The 27,693-nt window shown below is 45.8% G+C and overlaps 2 protein-coding genes across 8 annotated transcripts; both read right to left on the bottom strand.

Annotated features, from left to right (window-relative positions):
* Positions 1-19,218, bottom strand: LOC121139109 (zinc finger protein 709-like). The gene is made up of 4 exons (XM_040742029.1): positions 19,101-19,218; positions 3,776-3,902; positions 3,513-3,573; positions 1-2,931 (listed from the first exon to the last, which is right to left on the bottom strand). Exons 1-4 carry the CDS (start codon positions 19,137-19,139, stop codon positions 1,974-1,976), a joined length of 1,185 nt encoding a protein of 394 aa, XP_040597963.1. The 5' UTR covers positions 19,140-19,218; the 3' UTR covers positions 1-1,973.
* On the bottom strand, positions 3,775-27,672 carry LOC101826490 (zinc finger protein 709). 7 transcript variants are annotated; one of them, XR_005875945.1, is made up of 5 exons: positions 27,559-27,672; positions 23,051-23,177; positions 21,794-21,854; positions 17,905-21,022; positions 3,775-3,902 (listed from the first exon to the last, which is right to left on the bottom strand). XR_005875945.1 is itself a non-coding variant. In XM_040742028.1 (5 exons), exons 1-5 carry the CDS (start codon positions 27,559-27,561, stop codon positions 17,974-17,976), a joined length of 399 nt encoding a protein of 132 aa, XP_040597962.1. In that variant the 5' UTR covers positions 27,562-27,672; the 3' UTR covers positions 15,571-17,973. The 7 variants fall into 7 exon arrangements, 4 of the variants coding, with proteins under 4 accessions (XP_040597962.1, XP_012980755.2, XP_012980754.2 ...); XR_005875946.1 differs by lacking the exon at positions 3,775-3,902 and having other exon boundaries at positions 15,571-18,045; positions 19,101-21,022; XR_005875944.1 differs by lacking the exon at positions 3,775-3,902 and adding an exon at positions 15,571-17,737 and having other exon boundaries at positions 17,792-21,022.
* Between the last annotated feature and the right edge of the window lie 21 nt (positions 27,673-27,693).

The following is a 27,693-nucleotide window of genomic DNA, read 5'->3' on the forward strand; positions in this document are numbered from 1 at the left end:
TTGCTTTTTCTTCAGACATCTTTATATCCAGGCCACAAAGCAGAAAGTGAGGCCACTTACATGTGAAGCCTGTACCCAACTGGGGCTCTGGCAGATAGTGGCTCTGAGGGGACACATTAAGCCACCTATCCCATAAGAGAATGACAGACAAACCATCCAGGGATGCCCTGAGCATCTTACAAGTGTTCACATGCAAGCAAGGAACACAGGAGACACCATCAAGGGCTTCCCCCAACCCAGTGTGTGTGTGTGTGTGTGTGTGTGTGTGTGTGTGTGTGTGTGTCCACACTGCCAGTGAATGGGGAGTGACTTCACAAGCCCTGATGCTAGGTCTGGGCTAAAGATAACCTGCCCCAATGACACTTTCACATGCCTTGAAAATATACTGGGGCTAGGTTACTTTTTAAATGGGATAGTAAAACAACAGTTTGTTAGCTGCTTAAAAACATGCCACACCCTATTGACACAAAGCTCATAAGGTTGTTTTGCAGGTTACAGAGAGAGAATTTTCACTAACAGTGTTGCTCAGCTGAAGACACTGTGTATTACAGAACCAAAAGGCTAGCCAAGCTGTGCTTGCTGGTGCAATAATGGCATGGCTACCATGGGTACAACAATAAGCTTTCCCACTGGATCTAATGCAACTCTACAGGAGGAAATAAGTGTCTGGTACAATAGGCCAGGGCATCATAGGCCCCAGCTGCAAAATAACTTCTATGTTTTTTGTTTGTTTTGTTTTTCAAGACACAGTATCTCTGTATAGCCCTGGCTGTCCTGGAACTCTTTCTGTAGACCAGGCTGGCCTCGAACTCACAGACGTGCCTCTGCCTCCTGAGTGCTGGGATTAAAGGCTTACGCTACTACTGCCCAGCTTAATTTACTGTTTCAATGGATGGAAGTATCGTGTCTGACAAACTGCCTTATAAGCGTCCACGGTTACACACACATGGACCACTGTTATCGTTATCTGCAGTTCATCCTGGAAGCAAACTCCCTTTTACAGTGATGCTGTACCCCAGAGATTCATAACCACCAGTAAGTTTCTGACATCAATATCACCCCCTCTAAAGCACAAAAAGTAATTAAAAAAAAGTTAAGAGTCACAGGAAGGGATGGCATTCTCCCAGAAAAGAAGAAGCAGCACCAGATTCAGGAAATAAACAAATTAACTTGTAAGTCCCAGAAAGCTAAAGCTTAAAATATATAGAGAGATAAAGGACTCTAAATTTGTCTAAATTGGCTTCAAGTTGTGCAGGGCTACAGGGCTGTAGTCAATACTCAAATTGGCGTGGGTGGTTTGGTGATATATCTGCTTTAAAGTTGTCCATGATCCTAGAAGCAACCCTATTAAATCATTGGCTTATCAGGCTGGGCTCTGGAAGAATCATTTTTTGCTTTCAATCTGAGATAAGTAAACACTTTTTCACATCACCCCACACAACAAGTCTCTGAGCTGTGACAGACGATGCGTTCACCACACTATTCACATCTTAGAGCTTCCACTGAGTATGAAGAACTGAAGAGATCTGTTCTGTACAAAGGAGTCACGTATGGATACATTTTACATTTATAGGGTTTTTCTCGAAGCACATGGGTTATATCTGTAGAACCCATGTCTAAAGAACACTGTGATATGTGGCTTTTTGGCCATCCTATCTACATTCACAGGACTTCCTTCCAGAATGAGTTCTTTTTTTGTAATTGCCAAGTGTAATATCTAAAAGCCTCAGCACAATGTTCAGTCACACAGCTTTCTCCAGTATACAGTTTCTTTACAAAACTGAAGGTGACTATCTAAGGGCTTCACCACAGTGCTGTCTTCATAATGTTTGAATCTCATGTGATTGGTTTCATGTAATTGCAAGGACCCATGAAACCTAAAGGTTTCCCAACATTATTTACATGGACAGCATTTGTTTTCTCCAGTATGGATTCTTTCATGTAACAGAAGATAACTGTGAAATGTAAAAGCTTTAGCATGTTATGGGTTTCTCTCCAGCATGAGTTCGTTCATGTCTCTGAAGATGACTGTGCCGTCTGAAGGCTTTTCCACACTGTTTACATTCATAGGGTTTTTCACCAGTATGAATTTTTTCATGTAACTGGAGATGATAGTGACGCCTAAAAGCTTTACCACACTGTTTACATTCATAAGGCTTTTCCCCAGTATGAATTTTTTCATGTAATGGCAAGGAACCAGGAAATCTAAAGGCTTTACCACACTGTTTACATTCATAGGGTTTTTCTCCAGTATGAATTTTTTCATGTAGCGGCAAGGCACCAGGAAATCTAAAGGCTTTACCACACTGTTTACACTCATAGGGTTTCTCTCCAGTATGAATTCTTTCATGTAATCGAAGATATTTGGGATATCTAAAGGCTTTACCACAGTAAGTGCATCCATAGAGTCTTTCAGTGTGAATTATTTCATGTCTTTGAAGGGAAGTAGAAGAACTCAAGGTTTTACCACATGTATTACATTCATAAAGCTTTCCCACAGCATGGGTTTCTCTGTGTGTATAAACAAAGGCCTTTCCACAGTCCTTGTATTGATAGGGTGTTTTTCCACTGTGAGTCTCTTGATGCATTCCTAATGAATTTGGAAAACAGAAAGCTTTTAAACATACCTCACATTCACAAGGCCCATTCCCAGTGTGAGCTCCCATACACCTTTGAAAGCTGGTGAGAGAGTTCAAGTCATACTGCTTGGCTCCACATTCCTCGGGCTCTTGTGGTGTATGAGGAGGGTAAGATGTGGTATGCCTACTAGAGGATGAAGGACACATGGAAACCTCTCCATGCGCTTTGGGTTCACATGGTGTTGGTCCAGGACAAGCTGCCATGCTGGAATGGAGATTTGCTATCCACATCATGGTTTCTTCACCCTGACCCTCTTCTGTACTCTCCTGGGGGATCTCTAGCACCCAGCTTCTGAAAAAGGACAAGCATGTTAGCGAGAGCTGCTTTACTCCCAGCTGCTTGCTGGTTTCCTGTTATCCACTGCTCCTGAAATCAGGTAAAGTGTGTGCTTTCTGACCTGTGTGACACCAAGTGGACTGCTGGTTCCACAATGTGACTCCCACAGAGCTGTACCAGAACAGTAGCATTCACTGACGCAAGTTCTAGTTGTGTTTCCATGAGAAAACACTCTAGAAACACTGATCGGCACTCCAACATTCAGCACATATTTAGGTGCCAAAATTTAGGTGTACTTTTCCTAACGACACAACTTAAAGCTGTTTTTTGTTTGTTTGTTTGTTTGTTTGTTTTGGTTTTTGGAGACAGTGTTTCAGTGTTTCTCTGTATTGTTTTGGAGGCTGACCTGGAACTCGCTTTGTAGACCAGGCTGGCCTCAAACTCACAGAGATCCACCTGCCTCTGCCTCCCGAGTGCTGGGATTAAAGGCGTGCGCCACCACCGCCCAACCTTAAAGCTGTTTTTGCTTTCTTAAATTTTCATGGGACATTAAAATTCCTTCAAGTACATTTGCTTCAACTTTTGATACAAATTACCTTAGATTTCTCCCAGGAATTCTATAAAAGTCTTCAACATTCTCCTCTTCCCATTTGTTTCCTAAAAGGTAATCCCAGAAAATTTAGGATAAATTATTAGAAATCGCTGGAAAAAAATTAGTTTCTAACTTCAATGTCCATAATAACAATGCCTGATTTCTTCACCACATTCTTGCCTTTCAACAGTCCAAACCCCAGCAGAGCATCAATGCCAAGAGACACTTGCTCCCTAACCTACAGCGACGCTAAGATGATGTTCTCACCTATGGCAGCGAGGTTCCGGCAGGTCTCCAGCATCACATCTCTGTACAGACTCTTCTGGGAAGGATCCAGCAGAGCCCACTCTTCCTGGGTGAAGTGCACAGCCACGTCCTCAAAGCTCACTGAGGCCTAAACATTGCACACATCGATTGACAAGAGGTTCATTCCACACTGTGGGGTCCACACATCTGTCCCATGACACAGACGCTGTCTTGCAAACACTGAGGATGTGGAAGGAAGCAGCCCTGCAGCAGCACCCTCTCACGACTGGGCCCAGGCACAGGACGTGCTGCTGCTCTGCCCCGGTCCTCTTTCTACAGGGCACTTCCACTTCCTGTCTCAGAGCCCTCCCACCCGATAGAACAGCGGTGACACTAGTATGTGAGCGTCTGCTTGTCCTTAGAAATTCCTGGTAGCAATGTTTACATTTTGATGGTGTAAGGGAACTTAGTATTTTGATAGAATTCACATAAAATACCAGTATTTTGATAGAATTCACATAAAGTACCAACAACCGAACATAAATGATTTCTGTAAATACTATAACACTTCCTAAACTCCCATTAGCCTTCAGAAAGAAAGTAGTGGCTATTGAATCTAATGAGGCTCTCTACTGGGCACTACTTGACAGGTGCTGCCACAGCGGTTACACAGGTAAAGGAGACTGAGAGGTGGCACATGCCCATAATCCCATCCCAGCATGCAGGAGCAGGGGCAGGCGGATCTCTCAGTTTGTGGCCAACCTAACCTGGTCTACAGAGTGAGTTCCAGGACAGCCAGGGCTACACAGAGAAACCCTATCCTGAGAAACAAAGAATGAAAGAAAGAAAGAAAGAAAGAAAGAAGAAAAACTGAAAGTCTTGAGTGGAAAGATTGTAGCAGCCAGACGGAGTGTGCTGTCGACTGTGTCTCCTAGTAATGTCAGAAGCTGCGCTCACAGTCTCATCAACAGGCCGCCCCAAGCGTGAGCTGAGCCACCAGTGGGCGGGCAAGCCGCGGGGACGGAAAGCCATGAAGCTTCAGTCTTACTCAAAGAACTGTAAGAAGCTGAGGGAAGAGGGAGTGGAAGAGCTGGCCTTCCCTGGGGACGAGCACACCAACTGGTGTCCAGTGCCAAATGGCGAAAACATACACACAATTAACATCGCATGGACTAAACAGGTTACATTTAGGAATATATATGTTATATGCATGCAATAACAATTACTGAAATAAGGGACCATGAATTTGAAGGAGAGCAGGGAGGGTTATATTGGAGAAGGTTTGGAGGGAAAAAAGGGAAGAAATGTAAGTGTATTATAATCTCAAAAGTATTTTTTTTAAATACAAGCCTTTCCAAATAGAAAATTCCTAGACAAACAAAAACTCAAGAAACTAATAAGATACTACAGCAAACTTTTGGAAAGCAAGATCAATATATGAAATCCATCATTTTCCAGTATAACACCTATGAACAATCAAATGATTAACAATTTCACACTGCATATATAGCACTGCAGATCAAAGGAGACAAAGAAAAACATACATTTTTTGGTTGTTTGTTTGCTTTTCAAGACAGGGTTTTTCTGTGTAACAGTCCTGGCTGTCCTGGAACTCACTCTGTAGACCATGCTGGGATGGTCTGACAGGCTGACACCACCACCACCACCACCCAGCGTGGTAAATTTAATAAAGATCTATGGATGAAGATGAATTTGTTTTTCAAAAAAATAGTCAAACCAGGCATGGTGGCACAGGTCTTTCAGACCAGCTCTTGGGAGGCAGAGACAAGCAGATATTTGAGGCCAGCCTGGTCTACAGAGCAAGTTCTAGGACAGGCTCCAAAGCAACAGAGACACCCTGTCTAGAGGCAGGGAGGGGGGATTCAAATAAGTGAAAAAAATCATGAGATATGCAATGTTCCTGGTAAACAGAAAACATCAAGATGTCACTTTCCAGCAGCTGGAGAGTTGGCTCAGGGGTTAAGAGAACGTATTGCTCTTCCAGAGGACCTGCGTTCAATTCCCAGTACCCAAAATAATGGGTACCTATCACCTGTAATAGTAGTCACAGGGCAACCTAATGGCGTCTTCTAGACTCTATTGAACTGCATGTATGTGGCTCACAGACATACATGCAGGCAAAACAACCATATGCATTTTCCTCAATTTAAACTACAAATTCAACACAATCTCAACATCTTGTATGAAAGCTATTCTAAAGGTTATATGTAAAAGGAAAACTCAACGTCCAACACAATTCTGAAGACACAGTACACAAAATAACACTGGCTTTATCTCTAAGAAATTTAATAATCATGATAGTGTACGAATATCTGGAAACAAATCTATGTGCAAAAGAGTACAAAAGCCTCAAAACAAACACAATACAGTCAATTATTTAAAAAGAGCAAATGAAACTCAATTGAGATTAAGCTCTTCTCCGATATTATCCGACAACCTGGGCATCCATAATCAAAAAATTAGAGTTTACAACGTCCACAAAATTAACTCAAAGTGGATTCTCCACCTAAATGTAAAGATAACTCTGGGAAACCGTGGGACCTTGGGTTTAGCAAGCAGTAGCCAGGGACCAAAACAACGCTGTGAGTGACGTCACCCGCACGGAGGGCGGAGCCTCTCTGCGGCGCCCAGCGCAGACGCGAACGAGGGGCGGAGCTGCAGAGCGGCACCGCCCCCCTGCCGGAGTTCGCCGCGGGCCCAGCTCCGCACGCGGGAGGGGCCGCCAAAGCTGCCGCCGGTCCCCGTCTGAGGACAGCGACCCGCGCTCACCATGTCGCGGGTTCCGAGCTGGCCTGCGCTCTCCTCACGGCTCGAGGCAGTGGCACTCACAGTGCAGCACACGCGCCCGCGGGGCCTCCCTCAGCCGCGGAGCCCAGTCCACAGCACGGCGGCCAGGCAGAACCCGCCTCCCGCCTCCCCGCGACGCTTGTGATTGGGCGGTGTGAGCTCCGAGGCCCTGATTGGCTAGGGCCGCTCTATGTATCTCCTGAGTGACAGCAGGAGCTGAAGTGACGAACTGGCAGTCCCTGCCCTGGCCTGCCTTCTGCTCCTGCTGACTTGGGCCTGCTCGGAGCGATTGGCGAGCTGGCTCAGCAGGCACCAGGTGGTTCTACAGTGTGCTTGCCTCCCGTGCGCCACCAGCGCAACCCAGCCTACCCTGGTTCCAGTCGGTATTGGAGGTGCCCGAGAGAGGATGCGAGCACTTGCCGCTCGCTCTTCAAACCCACATCAGGTGGCTCCCAAATGTCTGCAACCACAGCCCCAAGATCTCCTCTGGCCTGCACTCCATGCTGTCCTAGTTAGAGTGACTATGACCGAAGCAACCGGGGAGGAAAGGGTTTCTTTGGTTTCCCATATCCAGAATCACAATCCACTGAGGGAGTCAGGCAGGAGCTCACACAGGACAGGAACCTGGAGGCAGGAGCTGATGCAGAGGCCACGGAGGGAGCTGCTTATTGGCTTGGTCCCCAAGGCTTTAGGACCCAGTGGCACCAAGCCAGCACCCACAATGCGCTGGACTCTCCTCCATGAATCACTAATTAAGAAAATACAGCCAGGTGATAGTAGCGCAATCTTTAATCCCAGCACTCAGGAGGCAGAGGCAGGCGGACTTGAGTTCGAGGCCAGCCTGGTCTATAGACAGTCAAGGGTGCACAACTGAAACCCTGTCTCTAAAAACAAACGCAAACAAAAAGAAGAGGGCCCACAGGCTTCCTAAAGCCCAGTCTCAAGGCCGTTTTCTCAGTTGAGGCTCCCTCTTCTCTGATGACTCTGGCTTGTGGCAAGTTGACATAAAACTAGCCAGTACACATGCACATAATTAAAGATGATAAAAATAGGGACTGAAGAAATGCCTCAGTGGTTAAGAGCACTGGCTGGTCTTCCAGAGGACCCGGGTTCGATTCCCAACACCCACATGGCAGCTCACAACTGTCTATAACTCCAGTTCCTGGGGACCTGACACCGTCACACCAATGCACATAACGTTTTTTTTTTTTTTAATTGAAGTAGGGGCTGGGCCGGGCGTTGGTGGCGCACGCCTTTAATCCCAGCACTCGGGAGGCAGAGGCAGGCGGATCTCTGTGAGTTCAAGGCCAGCCTGGTCTACAAAGTGAGTTCCAATACAGAGAATCTCCAAAACAATACAGAGAAACCCTGTCTCGAAAAACCAAAAAATAAAAATAAAATAAAAATAAAAAAATGAAGTAGGGGCTGGAGAGATGGCTCAGTGGCTGAATGCTGTTTGTCAGTCACTTTTCTAGTACGATGACAAAACATCATCAAGGCAAATTAGAAAAGAATGCAGCCCACCTTAGGCCCCAGCAGGCTTTGAAGGCCAGGCCACAAGCAGCTGGAGCAGCAGCTGAGAACTCTCACCTTGATGCACAAACAGGCGGCAGGGAGCACAGAAGGAATGGGACAAGTCTTTTTGAAACCTCAAAGACCACCCCATGACAGAGCTCCCCAACAAGGCCATACCCAGTTTTTCCCAATGGTGACCACTGGGAACCAAAAATTCAAACACTGTCATTGAAACCACCACAGTCACTCCCTGGCCACCATAGACCAAATGCACTTAGTCCAATTTCAAAAGTCTCCATAGACTTCCACAGTATCAACACTATTTAAAGGTCCAAATATCTTCTAAGACTCATGACAATCTCATAACCCCTGAAAAAAAGCAAACCACATACTTCCACATACAAGGGCACAGAATATGCACTGTTACTCTAAGAGGAGGAAGGGGGCACAGTGAGGAAATGCTGGCCCAAAGCAAGAGCAAACCCTAGCAGAGCGAGCCCCAAACCCTTTGGCTCCATGCCCAGGGCTTTGCTGCCCACCTTGTCTCTCTTGGGCTGGTTCCATTCCCTCTTTCCTAAGCAGATGGCTCTCGAGGAGTCAGGGACCTCCACTCAGACATAGGCTCACTTTCACAACTTCTCACAATGGCTTCTCAGCGCATGCAGTGGCTCCCCTGCTACACACCTGGCCTCAGTGGCTCTCCACAACTAATGAGGAAGATTCCATGACCCCTTTCCCAATGTTTCCTTCAAGACTCTAAAGCCAGAACTGCAGACATGGCCAAGGCCTACCTTCTTGGGATAGAGCCATGAGTCACATTTGCAGCAGCTCCCCTTTATTGTTGCATTTGGAATAGAAAATGCCTCAGACTTTTCCTTTTTCCATGTGAGAAGCTTAGCTGGGTAGGGTCTTGTCCTGAGGGAACCTGGGTAGTTTGAAGGAGATGGACGCCCATATGTTCATATACATGAATGTTTGGCTCATAGTTGAGGAACTGTTTGGTGTGGCCTTGTTGGAGGAGGTGTGTCACTAAGGACGGACTCTGGGCTTTCACAAGCTCACACCAGGCCCCTCCCACCTTCTCCCTCTCAACCTCAGATGAGATAGAAGTTCTCAGACAGCACTCCAGTACCACACCTGAATGTTGCTGTGCTTGTCACAGTGATCAATGTACTCTAAGCCTCTGAACCACAGGAAGTCCTGATTAAATGCTGTCTTCTGCCTTGGGTATGAAGTTTACTCACAGAAACAGAACATTAACTAAGACAATGAGACCTTTATCCCAATACAGATCAGGCTTTGACTTGATTTCCCCCTGCCCCCAACTCCCTCTTGTATTTTTCAAAACAAAGTTTCTCTGTGTAGCCCTGGCTGTCCTAGAACTCACTCTGTAGACCAGACTAGCCTAAAACTCAGAGACCCGCCTGCCTCTGCCTCCTGAGTGTTGAGATTACAGGTGTGCCACTGCTGGCCAGCTTCTCTCTTAAGGATTTACTTTTATTTTCTGTATGTGAGTGTCTTGCCTGTATCTATCTGTGCTCCGCATGTGCACACAGACATCTTGGATGTGTCTAGTGAAGCCAGAAGACAGCATCAGATCCCCTGGAACTGGAATAACAGATGGTTGTCAACTACCATGTGGGTGATGAACTTGGTAATGTATAAGTCTCGCAGGTGGTGTTAGTTTTGGCAGCATGGAAGCTGCATGGCTGAGAGAGGCTGAAAATTGGCACCACAGGGGAACCAAACCTAAGTCCTCTGCAAGAGCAGCCAATGCTCTTAGCCACAGGGCCATCCCCCCAGCCCTGGTCCCTGGTCTCCTTTTCTTTCAACACAAGCCTTGATTTAAAAATTAAATTTCCTGCCAGGAGGTGATGGTGTACACCTTTAATCCCAGCACTAGGGAGGCAGAGACAGACTGGTCTACAAAGTGAGTTCCAGAGCTGCCTGAACTACCCAGAGAAACCCTGTCTTGAAAAAAATTAAATTATTAAATTTATTGGTGCTTTTCCTCTTAAAGCTGTATACTGTTTATTTTTTCCCTACTTGCTTTTTCTGCATAAGAGTGATCACTAATAATCACACAACAGAGTCAACATTACATATTTTGCACCAGGCATGGTAGCACATTCCAGAACTTGGAAAGGAGAGACAGGTGGATCTCTGAGTTCGAGGCTAGCCTGTTTCTACACTGTGAGGTTCAGAACAACCAGGACTTCACAGAAAAAAAAAAAAACTTTTCATGTAGTTCTGCAGAAGAGCCAATAATCACATAATGAAGTCAATATTAGGGTGTCTTGAAATCTCCTCTACCAACAAACTTACTTTAGTTTTAAATTTAGTCTCAGGAAAAGTCTTAGGACAAGGACAGAAAGTAGCTACACTTTGTGCTAAAATGCCACAAAGAATGTGCTCTAGCCCAGTTGCCAATATTGCTCCTTCCTGAAAGCACCTGAGTTGTGCCGCTACAATCTGTGGGGCCCTCAGCACTGCTGCCTTGCAAGCTGCTCTTAGGGCATCCTGCTGAGCCCTGCTTATAATGCACAACCACTTTCCTACTCCAAAGTCCAAAAGTCTTCCACACTCCTCCAAAAATCAACACGGTCAGGATATAGTTGCTGATATCAAACTTCAATTACTTTTCCATTACTGAGACAAAACACTATGACCAAGGCAGCCTATTTAAAAAAAAAGAGTTTATAATTGGGCTTAGAACTCCAAAGGGTTAGAAGCTATGACAGTGGAGTGAGGCATGGTGATTCAGGTGGAGGGAAGGGAGTGGAGCAATAGACAAGCCTTCACATCTCCATCTTCGGGAAAGAGGTAGAGAGGGAGCACTAGGAATGGCCAGAATCCTTTTAATTCTCTAAGCCCACCCACTATGACCCACCTCCTCTAACAAGGCCACTATGTAGCTTAGGCTGGTCTAGAACTTAAACCCTCTGGCCTCAACCACATGCTAACTTGTATCACCAAGCCCATCTAGAAACTACTTTTTTCCTCTCTCTTTCTTGAACTGGATCTGTAGACTTTGTTTGTTTTGGTTTTTCGAGATAGGGTTTCTCTGTATTGTTTTGGAGGCTGTCCTGGAACTCCCTCTGAAGACTGGCCTCAAACTCACTGAGATCTGCTTGCCTCTGCCTCCCGAGTGTTGGTTTTAAAGGTGTGTGCTGCCAACACCCAGCTTAGACGTTGGATTTTAAAGAGAACTTGAACTTAGTTTTTTTTTCAATTAATTTATGTATGTGAATTTTTGCCTACATGTATGTATATGTACCACATGTATTCCGAGAGCATGTCAAGTCAGAAAGGGAGCTGTATGTCCTGAAACTGGGGTTACTGTCAGGACCCAAGAAAAAGAGTCCATATATACCATCTTGCCATGAGTTCAGAGAGCTCAAATCTGTCTTATTGTCCATGAGACATTAGTTTAGCAACTACAAGACGGTTCTGGCATTGGTGGGGATTTCTCTTATGTAAATAACAATAGGTTTGGGCTCAGGTGTGTTTACTAGACCCTGAAGGCAGGATGACAGGTATGGCTACCAAATACCTGGAGGATTAAGGGAAGTAAGTCTCTTTGCCCCTTATACATGATAACATACGTCTTCTACCTTTTGTCCTCACTGTTGGTTGAATACATAAGATGGTGTATGAATAAACTAGGGGCGCACTCAGTATGGATTGAATCTGCCCTCCTGACAGCTATCATGACTCTGTTCTTAACCCCTTTTAGCTAGCCTTTCCCTCATCCACACCCCCCACTCAGGTATGAACCCGGGGCTGCACGGCTGGCTGCAATTGCAGCCCTACAAACACAGCTTCCGACAGGTGAGCTACCATGTGGGTGCTGGTAAGTGAACCCAGGTTTATTGTTTTCAAGACAGGCCTTTCTCTGTGTACCTGTCCATGTTTGTCCTGGAACTCCATTTGTAGACCAGGCTGGCCTCTAACTCATAAAGATCCCTCTGCCTCTTCCTCCCAGTGCCATCAACACCTGGTGTGAACCAAGGTTCTTTACAAGAACAGCAAGTCCTTATTGGTAAGTCCAAAGCAGGACCCCAAATGGCAGTGCTGGTGACACACTCAAAAGGACTGCCAGCTACACAGAAAGGTTGTTACTGGGTAAGCAAAAATCTAAACTCAAAAAAAACATGTCAAATAGAGAATAACTCGACGCCTTCCCACTAAGATCAGGGTCAGGGGAAGGACAAGTGTCCATTTCTCCACTCCTACTCAACAGAGGGCTTGACGTTTTAGTAGAGCACCAAGAGAAGGAAATGAAAAGTATCCCTATCACAGACAGCACAGGTCTTACACAACAGACCCTAAACACTCCACCACAGAACTCTGAGCTCAGAAACATGTTGAGCAAAACGGCAAAGTACAGATTCAATGCATGAGCAGCGGCTCTCCTAGAGGTCACTGACAGAGTCGGAAAGATAAGCTGTTTACAATATGAGCAACAAATCTAGCACAAGGAAGAAAACAAAAGTCTTCTACAATGAAATCGTCAAGACTCAAAAAAAAAAAAAGGAAGACACTAGATTTGGAAACACCTCCCATGCTCATGTACTCCAAGAAACAGTACTGTCAAAATGGCCATCTTATCATAGGCAACTACAGACTCCATGCAATCCCAGTCAAGCTGCTGCTTGTAATTTGTGTGGTGGGATATACAGACTCACACAGCATTAACATCATGTTATTCCTTCCTATTGCTTTATGATTTGGGAGCCTCCATGCCTAGTCCACATAGACTATCTCCTATATCCATGCTGACCTAACTCAGATATCTTTTTAAAGGAAAGAGGAAACTGTCCACATTTGATCTGGGAGATGCTGAATCACATGGGGCATGGTCACATTTTACCATGAAGCTAAGCTTAACATAAGCAAAAATAACCATGTAGCTATGTCACCATCTTGGCTAATGACCTCATCAAGATGGTGGCAACCATGAGAATTCATACCATCTCAATTAATGCAATTACGTGGGATGGCACATAAAACTTCCTGGTCCCACTAAGCCAGTTAAGGAAACACCACTCTTTTTAAAAATATCAGACTAAGGGTAATAATACCAGACCTCCAGTGTTAATTCTCATGAACTGTCTTGCATGACATATTTACTGCCTTAAAGAAAGAGACTGGCAGTCACTGAACCCTCATCTGAGTACCCAGCTATCCCTCAGTCAATGGCACGCAATTCTGCATATGGCCCTGAGGTCTTGTGGAGCAGCTAAACTGGAAGAGACTAGGCGTTAGGACCCTGCATTATGCTGACCCCGCCCCCTGACAATGGGTGGGACATCATGTCAGCATTCAGGCAGGTACTGAGGCAGCTCAAAGGGGCCAGTGTTGAGTTGTGTGACTACATCACGCAAGGGATCAGTACGCATGTGCAGCTTCCCCTTTTAAGCAAGCCTTCTCACGTGCTCCGTTTCTCTCCTCTCGCTCTCCCTTCTCTGCTTCTTTCTCTCTGCTCCTGGTTGGCCAACACCCCCTTCTCTTCTTCCCTTTCTCTTCAGTAAACTCTACGTGGGTCTGTTTCATTTCATTGCCCATTGCTGCAGCACAAGAACACTAGGAAGAGAGGTTTTACCTATGCAGCTATGGGGAAGACATCACACATATTTGAAGACTTCACTGTGGCTGCTTGTGGGTCGCCTACAAGGCTGTCAGCAATGCCCTATCCATGCTCTGTAAATTAAGTCCAGTAAATTCATTGATTCCTCAGGATGAAGTTTGGTGAGACAGGACTTTGGTTTCTCATTTGGGATCTTATATGACAGACATTACTCGGTCTTTCCCAACCCCAGAGAGAAAACTCTCAAAACATATGAAAAAAAATGGGGGAGGGGGTTCAAGACTGGTTTCTCTGTGTAACAGCCCTGGCTGTCCTGGAACTCACTCTGTAGACCAGGCTGGCCTCGAACTCAGAGATCCATCTGACTCTGCCTCCCCGGTGCTGGGACTAAAAGTATGCACCAACATGGTAAATTTGTTAATATTATGTCTCATGGTATTTTTTTAAGGTTTATTTATGTATTACATATACACTATTCTGCCTACATGCCAGAAGAGGGCACCAGATTGAATTGTAGATGGCTGTGAGCCACCATGTGGTTGCTGGGAATTGAACTCAGGACCTCTGGAAGAGCAGTCAGTGCTCTTAACCTCTGAGCCATCTCTCCAGCCCCCATGTCTCATGGTATTTAAGCAAACGAAAATGTTAGAAAAATGGAAATCATATTAAAAGAATGTGTATAAAGACTTTGATAACTGAATGTTCACAGAATAGAGAACTAAAAGGTTTACACAAGATATAATGGTCTGAATAAATTATTTAAGATATATAAAAGATGGACTGGAGAGATGGCACTGGCTGTTTTCCTAGAGGACCCAGATTCAAGTCGCAGCACCCACATGGCAGCTCACAACTATCTGTAAGTCCAGTTCCAGGGGATATGACACCCTCACAAAGACATACAGGCAAAACCCCAACGCATATAAAAGTAAATCATTAAAAAATATATGTAAAAGGTGAGACTTAGATACATTATATTGAGTTTTGAAAGGTCCACATTCAGTACATTGATGTCATAAAATTTGTGAAACTATTGATCTGCTTTCAGTAACAATTACAAGCACTTGCTGAAGAGCACCAGTGTATGCCTGATCAATTTTGTTTTACGGAGTGTTTGGGCCACCACCTTTAATTCCAGAACTTGGGAGGCAGAAGCAATCTCTGAGTTTGAGGCTAGCTGGTCTACAGAGTTCCAGGACAGCCAGGGTGACACAAAGGAACCCTGTGTTGGGAGGGATTTTTTTTTGACCAAGCTTTATCTAAATATTACATGGTAGTTAAAAGCACCATCCAAGTATGGGTGCACAAACCTTCAATCCCAGTACCTAAGACACAAAAGAAGCTGGATCTCTGTGAACTGGATGCAATCCTACTTGACAAAAGTTCTAGAACAGCCAGAGCTACACAGTAAAGACCCTGTCTTTTAAATTTAAAGGACAGTTTTGGGGGGGTTTTTTTTTGTTTTGTTTTGTTTTGTTTTGTTTTTTTTTGGTTTACTGAGACAGTGTTTCTCTTTCTCTGTGTAGCTTTGAAGCCTATCTTGGCACTTGCTCTGTAGATCAGGCTGGCTTCGAACTCAGAGATCTGCCTGCCTCTGCCTCCTGAGTGCTAGGACTAATGGCATGCACCACCACCACCCAGCATGGTGAACAACCTCCCTGTCACAGGCCAGCACATTCTAGGTCAGGGGGTAAGGGAGAAAGCTTGAGGTAAACATGTTTGCATATGAAAAAGGGAGGGAGAGTATGTCCCTCCCAGAGTCTGCAAACCTAAGCAACATGACAGCTTGTCAACAGAGTGCATATTACAACTGTGTGAACTTTTTCTGAGGTTTGACTGTCTGTCTACCTCAGACAAGGGTACCAAACACAGACACAAGGAAAAGATTTGACACAACTGCAGCTTGGAGAACCAATCATTTTAATCAGGGTTACTTACAGGAGGAGCATGGGTCTATAAAGGGTTAGTGACAGGAACATGGGGAAATTATGGGTAGGTATTCCACTGAAGAAAGGGTTTCTCCCTTTACCAGCAACAATTACCTCCTTTTATATCCAAAGGAGGTGTAAGGTCATGTGAGACTCTCCTGTGTAAGTATCATTAACTGCCCAAAAATATCCAGGGATGGGCCAGTTTGTGGTGGCACACGCCTTTAATCCCAGCACTTGGGAAGCAAAAGCAGGAGGATCTCTGTGAGTTCAATACCAACATGGTCTACAGAGTGAGTTCCAGGACAGCTAGGGGTGTTACACAGAGAAACCCTGTCTCACGAAAATGAAATCAAAAACATATATTCAGGGAGAGAAAGGTCTCTTGATCCCTCCCTGCAATGAATATTAATAGCCTGTAAATCATCAGGGAAGTTGCCAGGGATCCATGTCCATCCCTCTGCATAGATACAAAGGCCTCAATCTTGTGCAGGCTCCTACAGGTCATCACAGGTACTGGAATTTCAAGACTGGCAATGGTATGCTCAGAAGACAGCATTCCAAAGCATGCCATCCCTTCCTCTGGTGCCCCATTTTCTAGAAATTTGCCCAAGCCTAGGAGGGAGTGATAAGGCTCATCAGTAACTACTGCCTACAGCAAAAACGAATTTCTCTTTCCAAAAATGGCGGGAGCAGTACTCTACAGGCATAAACACAGAACTTGAAACAGTCATTTCACAGAAATATACCCGTTTAGCAAACACCAATAGCTTTACCCTATGACTGTCAGGCCATAGGTTGTGGATGGGGCTTAAGAGATGTGAATTGACCCCTGCAGAGCAAGCCTTCAATCCAACCAGAAAGCAGTTGATCACTCTCATTAAAACATGCCACTGTTGTCCTAGCAACTATACGACACTTATTTCTACATCATTCCAGGAAGATGCATGAAGAAATCAGAAGACAACTTGCAGGGTTTGTTTCTCTTTCCATCACATGGGTTCTGAGCTCTAACTCAAGTTGCCAGCCTTGGCAACAAGCACCTTTGCCAGATGGGCCGTCTCACAGGCCCTAGCAGGCACATCTTGCTTGACATTTTAGTAATACACAGGGCCCAGAGCTGAGCAGTGCTGCATAGTAGTCTGCACCTACAGGACCTATGAATGCTGGCCAGCAGGGAGGCGGCTTCCAGCTGTTTCAGCTTGTTTTCTCCTACTCGGCAAACAAAGCATGTGGTGTCTTCAGGCACAGCCTTAACACTAGTGCTAGAGACAACTATAGCACTGGCAATAGCCAGTACCATCTGGGGACTTTGGGGGCATCTGTGGCCAACCCCTGCTGGAGAAGTAGCCCACATACAAGGGTGTCTTCATTCAAGGTTTTCAACTATTCATTTAACGTCAGCCAGTGGCTGTGAAGGATTTCCCTCACTCACCTTGCTTTGTCTCGCCTGTGTCTTACCCAACTACAACACTCCAAGAATTCCCCATGTGCCTGCCCTGTGCACACGTGTACCTCCCTTTTGGTCGTCACTGTTTCAGCTCACACGGGTGCTTTTCTAACTCTGTGGAACACTCACAGGCTGGCATTATGTCAGTGGTGACACCTTTTCACACAGGGGTCTCAGGATCACTGAGCACCCACAAGCCACCATCCCAAACAAGTGCCAGCTGGACTCGACAGTCAGGAGCTAGAGGGCAGTAAATAGATTAACAAGATCCAACAGCATGAGGATTCTGTCACCTGGACCACGTGTTTCCTCAATGCTGACCTGAGGACAGACATAGCACAGCTGAGAGTGCATACATGAAGCCTAGGTTTGTTTCAAAGCCCAGAAAAACAGATTGGGTGACTTGTGCATGCAACCCCAGTATCTGGTAAGAGGAGGCAGGAGGATCAGGACTTCCCAGATCCTCCTCGACTACACAGTGAATTTGAGACCAGCATGAGCTACCTAAGAACTTGCCTCAAGAAAACAAGAAGTAAACCAAAACCAATAACGGACACAGAGGTGTAGACGGGAGGCCGCACCACCTAGTCCTTCTTTATGAGGACAGACACAGAGGTGTAGACGGGAGGCCGCACCACCTAGTCCTTCTTTATGAGGACAGACACAGAGGTGTAGACGGGAGGCTGCACCACCTAGTCCTTCTTTATGAGGACAGACACAGAGGTGTAGACGGGAGGCTGCACCACCTAGTCCTTTCTGATCCACCTGCGCCTCACCTTGAGCGCAGCCGTGGTGGGGAAGGAGCTGGCTCTTGTTCTCTAACTGGTGTGGGGGCCAAGGGGAAACCAGATATGCTCACCTGCTGTACCCCACGGACTCCCCGGGTCTGACAGCCTCTGGGCCCAAGCTGTCGCACACTGCTGCCTCTTCAGTGGACGAACGTGCCTGGCTGCCGAGAGGTCCCTGGGCTGAATAAAAAGTTACACACAAGCATCCTTTCCTGCAGGAGAGCATACAACTCACTCTGGGGAACGACTCCAGGGAAAGCGCAGACTTCTCAGCTGCACTACTTTATGAGACCTTCCTTCACTGACGGTTTTTCCTCAAGCTTTACAGCCTCGCAAAGACAGAATATTCACTACCACAGCTTCCCTACCGGGCTACTGTTTAGGCCTCCACTACTCATACGCTCTACCACCAACTTCCTGTTCTTCTGTAGTAAAGGTTAGGCCTAGGGGACATTATCACTTCTACTTCACTCCCTTCGAATGCGGCGTCCTCGCTGTTCAAGGCTTACGGAGGCTTCAAGTTTTAGGAATCCAGAGGGACTACCTAGCTCTGAATTTGTTCCCCCTATGCCATCTCCAGCTGTGAGAGCCGGAAGCCAGCAGCTCACTCCTTCCCACCTCCTTCCCACAGTCCTTCCTTAGTCTTCCTGCCATTTTTGGAGCCAATACAGGGGACAGCATCTGCACATCTTTTCCTCAAAGTGACTCCTCCTTCAGAGGGGCAAGTTCATGTTAGCAGACAGCTAAGCCTTATCTGCATGCCTTATTACCCAGAGCAAGGCTGTGCACCCGCTGCCTACATAACCCTGTCCCACCTGTACAAGGGGGTGGGCTCCATGTGGCAAAAGTCATTTGAGTTGCATGGCACAGGCAACCCAGCTGGTACTGCACAAGAAGGCACACCGTTCCATGGCACCCCGGAAGGACTGCATTTCAGAGTGAACACCGCAGACGGTCCTCCCACAGAAAGCTTCCCTTCAGCGGCACATGTCATCACCCACAGCAGAGACGAGGCAAGTGCTCCTCTCAAACTTGTCTTTGGTTCCGTTGTGACTGTCAGGTGTTATGTGACATTCCCTGGCCACGCGCTGAACAAGCGTCTATTCACCCAGACAGGGCACCGAGGATAGGAGCAAAGAAATGATTCCACCCACGTGCAGCCTGGGCAGCCATTGAATGGGACTGGACCTACTGAGCACAGGCAACTTACAGGAAGCTACACTACCGATAAAAACATCTGTCCATCTCCCAGCAACCAAAAACTTACCATACTCTTTACAAGTACAAGAAGGCTTTGTTCCATCATCAATCATTATGCATCTTTGAAAGAACTGTGAGCATGAAGGTGTCACAGCTTTGTTTCCACTCACAGAATTGTTTCCAGTAGTTCATTCACGGAATCTATGGAAGCAATGACATCTAAACAGCATGGTTTTTTCCTCCATTAAGATGTCTTTCATGTTACCAAAGGAACCCACATCATCTCCTGAAGGCTCAGCACACTGCTGACATTCACAACATTTTCACTGTGAGTCCTTTCGTGTTTGAAGCAAATAGGGATAAAAGACTGGCCACATTGTTTCCATTCATAAGGCATTTCCCCAGCATGAATCGGTTTCTGTGAAAGAAGGGTGGCCAGCAAAGGCTTACCACACATTGCTTACACTTGTAGGAACCGTGCCCAGCATGAATTCCTTCGAGAATTTCAAGTCTAAACCATATCATTCATATGGCCAAGGTTTACCACGTGACATCTTCAGTTCTTACATGTGGATAAGGACAAACACTTTAACACACTGTCACATTCATAGTGCTTTTCACCAATATGAGTTGTCTGATGTATTTGGAGGAAACAGGGATAAAGGAATTAGATACTGCTGACATTCAAAGGGGTTTTCCACAGCATGAATAGATTTATGTCTCTGAAAGGAACTGTGACGGCTGAAGGCTTTCCCACACTGTTTGCATTCATAAGGTTTTTCTCCTGTGTGTGTTCTTTCATGTAATCGGAGGTAACTGTAACGTATAAAGGCTTTGTCACACTGTTTACACTCATAGGGTTTCTCTCCACTATGAATCCTTCCATGCAGTCGAAGGGAAGAGTGATGTCTAAAGGCTTTCCCACACTCTTTACATTTATAGGGTTTCTCTCCAGTGTGAGTTATCTCGTGCAATCGAAGGGAAGTGTGGCGAGTGAAGGCTTTCCCACACTGCTGACACTCATAGGGCTTTTCTCCTGTGTGCGTTCTCTCGTGCAGTCGAAGGGAAGAGTGATGTCTAAAGGCTGTACCACACTGCTTACACTCATAGGGCTTTTCTCCTGTGTGCGTCCTCTCGTGCATCTGAAGCAAAGAGGGGTAAAGGAAGGACTTCCCACACTGCTCACACTTATATGGTCTGTCGCTGGTGTGCGTTCTCTCGTGCATCTGAAGTAGGGAGGGGTAAATGAAGAGCCTACCACACTGCTTGCACTCATAGAACGTCTCTCCACCGTGAATGATTTTATGTCTATGATAGGAAGTCTGACACCTGAAGGCTTTCCCACACTGTTTACACTCATAGGGTTTCTCTCCGGTGTGAGTCCTCTCGTGCAATCGAAGGTAACTGTGACATGTGAAGGCTTTCCCACACTGCTGACACTCATAGGGTTTCTCTCCAGTGTGAATCCTTTCGTGTAACTGAAGGGCGCTGTGACATCTAAAGGCTTTCCCACACTGATTACATTTATAGGGTCTTTCCCCCGTGTGAATTCTCTCATGCCTTTGAAGTGACGTGGAAGAGCTCAGAGCTTTGCCACACTGATTACATTTATAGGGTCTTTCTCCCGTGTGAATTCTCTCATGCCTTTGAAGTGAACTGTAAGAACTCAGAGCTTTGCCACACTGGTTACATTCGTAACGTTTTCTTACAGTGTGAGTCCCTCCATGTGTGTAAAGTGAACTATGATAAACAGAAGCCTTTCCACATTCCTTGTAGTCACAGAAGTTTTTTCCACTGTGAGTTTGGTGATATATTCCAAGTGTACTTGAAAAACCAAAGGGTTTTAAACATACCTCACATTCACAAGGTCCATTCACAGTGTGAGCACCCGTGTGTCCTTGAACATTTGCGAGGTAACTGGGGTCACATGGCATGTTTCCACATTCCTCATGCTCATATGGCGTGTACTCAGAGTGAGAGATGGTGTGCCTAGTAAGGGATGCATAACACATGAAAACCTTTCACAGACATGGCATTCAGAGAGCTTAATTCAGTGGGAAGCTCGCTGCTCATATTGAAGTTCAGTGTAAGGATTTTTGTCATGCTGATTACCCTCTTTACTCTCTAACATACAACTTCTGCAAAAAATGACAAACAGCCAGGCTTGGTGGTGCATGTCTTTAAGCCCTCAAGAGCAGGTGGGTCTCTGTGAGCTAGAGGCTAGTCTGATCTACATAATGAGTTCCAAGCCAGTCAGAATTACATGGCGAGACCCTGTCTCAAAAACAAAAGATGCTAGGCAGTGGTGGCCCACACCTTTAAACCCAGTACTCAGGAGGCAGAGGCAGGTGGATCTCTGTGAGTTTGAGGCCAGCCTGGTCTACAGTAGTTCCAGGACCGGATAGAGATCCTGTCTCGAAACAAAACAAAACAAAGACAACCAAATTAGTCTCTAGTGACTGCTGATGATTAATGTCAGACACTGCTTTCACCGTACTCTCTCTTCCCCATCTGAACGGTCTGAACTAACCAGACTGGTGGTTCTACACTATGCCTCCTACAGAGCTATAATTACACACTGACAGTCACTGACACTGGGTCCAAGTGAATTATGTTGCCAACTGAGTAGCATTCTTACACTGAGGTACATATTTTTGCAATGATAATAATTAAAGGTTATTTCTTTTCGTCATTGTTAAATTTATATGGCACCTTAAAGTTTCTGCAAGAAACATGCTTCCACTTATACATGCAAATTACCTTTGATATCTTCCAAAATTTTTGCAATCATCTTCAATAGTCTGTTCTTCCCATATATATCCTAAAATACAGTACCAAAAATTTATGGTAAATTATTAGAAATTAATGAAAGCAAAACTGGATATGGTGGCAAATGCCTTACCCTCAATACCCAGAAGGCAGAGCCAGGTGTCTTTGTGAGGTCAAGTCCAGTCTCTAAATAGTGAGACTCTATTTTGAAAACAAGGTCAGAAATTTCTAATAACCAAGAGCTGGAGATAAAGCTCCCTGGTTAAGAGCACTTGGTGTTCTTGAGGGACACAGCTCTGGTTCCCAGCACCCGCACTGGGTAGCGCACAACCACCGTAACCCCAGCTCCAGGGAACCTGAAGCCTCTGCTCCTGCACTCATGCACATACAAAGCCACCCTCACGCACATTAAAATAAAATAAAATTACACTAAATAAAGAAGAAAAGACAGGCTGGAGATATGGCGCAGGGGTTGAGAGTGCTCACTGCTCCCAGGCAGTGGCTGCGCACGCACGCCTTTAATCCCAGCACTCAAGAGGCAGACAGGCGGGTCTCTGTGAGTTCAAGGTCAGCCTGGTCTATAGAGTGAGTTCCAGGACAGCCAGGGCTGTTACACAGAGAAACCCTGTCTCAAAAACCAAAAACAAACAAACAAAAAAGAGTGCCTACTGCTCTTGGAGAAGAACTAGGTTTGGTTCCCAGCACCCACATGGCTGATAAAAACCACCTATAACTGCAGATAATCTGATGCCCTATTCTGACCTCCAAGGGCTCCTACACACATGCGGTACACATTTACTCACAGAGGAGCATACACACATAAAAATAATAAAATTATTGAAAAACAAACCACTGAAAAGTAGTTTCTAGTCTCAATGTAATCATGTCTCCTTTTTCTTAAAACGTAACTCTGTGAAAGGGGGATTTTCGTGTGTGTGTGGCGTGTGGGTGCACATGTGTGGTGTGTGCGAGTGTGAGTTGTGCGTGTGCATGTGTGTGGGTGTGGGTGCGCATGCCACAGGGCAGACATACAGGTGCGAGGATAACTTCGGGAGCTGTACAACCTTCCCCCTACATGGTCCACCAGGCTTGCAGAATGACCTTTAAAGTCTTGAGTCATCTAACCCGCTACTATTGTGTCACTTACTCACCAGATTCTTCCCTTTTTACACCAAATCACAGAAGACCATTTCTAACAGGAAAATGCTTGCTCCCTAACCTACAGCGACGCTAAGATGATGTCCTCACCTATGGCAGCGAGGTTCCGGCAGGTCTCCAGCATCACATCTCTGTACAGACTCTTCTGGGAAGGATCCAGCAGAGCCCACTCTTCCTGGGTGAAGTGCACAGCCACGTCCTCAAAGCTCACCAGATCCTGAAACATCCCACACATGTATATAAAAGAACTGACAACTGACGGGGGTTGGTGGGGGGAGACGGTTCAGTAGTTAAGAGCACTAACTGCTCTTCCAGAGTTCCATAGTTCAAGTCTCAGGACCCACATGGCAGCTCACAAGTGTCTATAACTCCAGGATCTCATACCCTCATAAGGACAAACATGCAGGCAAAACACTGATGCACATAAGATAAAATTCAAACAATTAATTAATTAAAAGGAACGGACAGGACTGCTATGCATGCTCAACTGATAAAATGTTCACGTATTTCTGCAGTCCCCTCCACACATGAACTGCATGGCTGAGGCGCTCTAACGCAAACCCTGAAAAAGGTGAGCAGGGACATCGAGGGTAACGACAGTCCTCTCGCTGAGTGGCCTGGGCGTCAGGCTACATGGCAGCCCCACCCAATTGTCACTCACAGAAAGTCAGTCCCACGACCTGTACCCAGAAGAGAGCTGTCAGTCTTTAGACACCCATGTGTACAGAGTTTAAGCTTTGCTGGGTGGAGAGAACAAGATAATGGGGAAGCTCATGAATGAACACAAAGAGTGAGAATAGATCACTCAGCACAATGCGTTATAAAAATACTGAGGCAATTCAGAACCATTTTCCTTCTGAGAGTGAACTCATCTGTTAAAAACTCACAAAAACCTAGAGCCATCAGACACATTCCCAAGAAAATGGACAATGTGCCTGAAGAGTTTGCCTACTTCCCACGTGCTGTCACACGTAAACTGGCATGAGCCCACCCTATGTGCTAACAGGACTGAGTTACTTACTCCGTCCTGAGTAAACTTACTCCGTCCAAATGTTAGGGAAGAAAAAGCTCCAGATCATGAGAACAGTCTTTCAGGCTTGGGTTGAGACCTAATAACAGTCCAGCGTGGCTGGTTCAGTACCCCGGCTAAGGGACCACCCCTAGAAAAGCAGGCTCACCACACGCCATGCTAAAGAGACAGCTGTACTTCAACGAGTTACTTTCTTTCCCTTCCCAGAACCCCTGGCCCCACTATAGTCATGTAGCGTTGTTAAGTCTGCCCAGCTTTCTCTATTTTTCCCTCCTATCTCTTTTCCAAGCATACTTTAACTCTGCTCCTCCCCAGCCTTGTTTTCTTAACTCCTTCTCTAAGCCCCGCCCCCCAATACTGCTTGTTAGTATCTAATCTGTGCTAACATTTCAATGGCATGGCTTCCACCCTGCACAGCTGCTCTTTTAAACACTGATAAAATTGTCCTTGTGCATTCTGAAACTCTTTTATTAATAAGACAAAGAAACCCCAAAGGGGACCCCAATTCCCGGTATCACACATTAAATCAAGTAATACAAATACTACATGATCAATATTTAAAAGACTGGTGGATCTCTGTGAGCTGGAGGCCAGCCTAGTCCACATAGGGGGTTCAGGACAGCAGGGATAGAATGAGAGCCACCTCATAACAAATAGGGGCTGGAGAGATGGCTCAGTGCTTAAGAGAACGTGTTGCTCTTGCAAAGGACCCAGGTTTAATTCCCAGGACCCACACGACAGCTCACACCCATCTGTTTCAAGGATCCAACACCTCTTCTTACTTAGCTCTAAAGGCAGGAAGCACACACATGATGCACATATGTACATGTAGGTAAAACACTCATACATAATTTTTTTTAAAAAAGCAAATAAATCCAAAGAATGAATGAATGAATGAATAAATAACCGGGGGGTGGTGGTGGTGGTGGTGGTGGTGGTGGTGGTGGTGGTGGTGATACATGCCTTTAACCCCAGCACTAGGGAAGCTGCTTCAGGAAAGAGACAGAAAGATCACCTGACTCCAGAAATCTGGACCAGACTAAGTCAAAGAGTGACTTGTGCATGTCTGGGGACAGAAGGGAGACTGCAGAGGTACAGTACCAACAACATTCACTTCTTCCTAATTACACTTTCTAAAAATCCAATAAATCTCACAGGCGTTTTTTTGTAGTTAACCATTTTTTTTTCTAAACTGACAAGGAATCACAGCTGTTTAGCCCAAGCCAACAGTATTATAATTAATATAGCATCTGTGTGTTCATTTGGAACTGACATGGCATTTTTTTTTTCTTTCTTGGTTTTTTGAGACAGGGTCTCTCTGTGTAGCCCTGACTGTCCTGGAACTTGCTCTGTAGACCAGGCTGGCCTGTAACTCAGAGATCAATGCTGGGATTAAGGTGTGAGCCACCACCAGCCATTTTGGGATGGGTTTCTTTTAAAAAGTATACACACACACACTCATGCACACGTGTGTGCAGCAAGAAAAAGGACGGCACTGAAAAGAAGAGACTCTTTCTTCACAATAAATCCAAGAATCAACAGAAACAAAATCAACTATGGATATAAGGCGCAGTGTCCTGTACAGCAGCAGTGAGCAACTGAATGCACAAGTGTCACATGCAGTACAGCAACACAGACGGAAGGGACATACATATATAAAAATTTAATAAAGTCCCTTAGACAAGAGCTACATTGTTCTTAAAAAGATTTAAAATTTTTTTGAACCCTCAAAAAGTTTTAAGGACAAAAAAAGTACAAGTTTAGATATATACCAAGGGAGACACTGGGCCTCTCTGAGTGAAATAACACTTCTACTTTATTTTCAGGTTTATTATTTTATGCATATTAGAGGAGGCCTGGATCCCAAGACTAGTTAAAGAAGGTTGTGAGTTGCCATGTGGGTGCTGGGAATTGAACTTGTGTCCTCTGCAAGAGTAACAAGTGCTCTTAACTACTAAGCCAATTCTTCAGGGTACTGGACACTCTGGGACTGGGGTTACAGGCAGTTGTGAGCCACCCGAGGTGAGTGCTCCATACTGTCCTAAGGAGCCATCATTACAGGCCCTCCACTCCTTATCTCTTTGAGACAGGCTCTCACTCCGTAGCCCTGGCTATGTCAGCCAAGCTATCATCAATCTGCCTGCCTCTTCCTTACAAGTGCTGGAATTAACAAGGACTACAGGTTTTGAACAACAACAACAAAAAAAAAAAACCCACAAAATATCGATATAGTCCATGTTTATGAACAGGATGCTTCAGTATTAAAATGTCATGTTTCCTCAATCAGCAACAAAAATCCAACAATGGCAATAAAAAATCCTAACAATTTACTAAAAAAATAAACTGATTCTGAAGTTTATATGGAGAGAGGGAAAATAACTCGAAATGGTCCACACAATTCCGATGGAACAGAACAAAGACACACAGTTTAAGACTACCAATAAGCCGGGCGTTGGTGGCGCACGCCTTTAATCCCAGCACTTGGGAGGCAGAGGCAGGCGGATCTCTGTGAGTTCGAGGCCAGCCTGGACTACCAAGCGAATTCCAGGACAGCCTCCAAAGCCACAGAGAAACCCTGTCTCGAAAAACCAAAAAAAAAAAAAAAAAAAAAAAAAAAAAAAAGACTACCAATAATACTACAATAATCAAGATAGGACAGTATTTGAGAAATAAACAAATCAACAAAATAGAAAACCCAGAAATAAAAATCACAAAAAAGAACCTTTAAAAAAAAGCAAAGAAACTCAATTATTGGTAAAATGTTATTGGCATATTTATAGACAAAGATGGTATGTTTATAGACAAAGAAATGAATGGAATAAACGCTTAAATTTTCACGATGCTGCGGTTGAGAGCACTGGCTGCTCTTCCAGAGAACAGCTCCCACATGGAAGCTGACAACTGTCTGCGACTACAGTTCCAGGAGATCCGACACCCTCACACAGACAGACACACAGGCAAAACACCGATGCACATAAAAGTAGTTTTTAAAAAGTTTAAAGTTTCGCCGGGCGTTGGTGGCGCACGCCTTTAATCCCAGCACTCGGGAGGCAGAGGCGGGCGGATCTCTGTGAGTTCGTGACCAGCCTGGACTACCAAGAGAGTTCCAGAACAGCCTCCAAAGCCACAGGGAAACCCTGTCTCGAAAAACCAAAAAAAAAAAAAAAAAGTTTAAAGTTTCACAGTATTAACTCAAGTTGAATGCTTGACCTAAATGTAAAATTCAGAACTCCTAGAAAGTAACCGGAACTAGACGACTGGAGTTCTACTGCCTGCTGATGAAACACCCAAAGCGGGACCAACGCGCCGGCACCCCGCAGCGCGGCGACGGTCCCCGGGGCAGCGACGGTCCCCGGGGCGGGGCGGGGGTGCAGCGATGGCCCCCGGGAGCAGCGACGGTCCCCGTGGCGGGGCCTGCCGCTGCGATGCTCGCCGCACTGCGCAGACGCGGGTCGCGAGGGCCGGGGATAGAGGGCCCGGCGTCACACAGCGCAGGACGGCGCTGCCGGCCCCGCTCGAGCCCCGGGGAGGATCCGGCGGGGACGGCCGTCCTCGCTCGCTCGCTCACCATGGCGCGGTAGCTGTCCTCACGGCTCCCGGCGGCGGGGCTCCCGGCGCTGCACAGCGCACCTCCCGCGGCCGCCTCGCCAAGCCCACAGTATGGCGGCCGAAAAGAGCCCGCCCATCTCCGCCCTAAGTAGAC

This window comes from Mesocricetus auratus, unplaced genomic scaffold, assembly GCF_017639785.1.
Source record: "Mesocricetus auratus isolate SY011 unplaced genomic scaffold, BCM_Maur_2.0 Super-Scaffold_6731, whole genome shotgun sequence".
Classification (NCBI taxonomy): domain Eukaryota; kingdom Metazoa; phylum Chordata; class Mammalia; order Rodentia; family Cricetidae; genus Mesocricetus; species Mesocricetus auratus.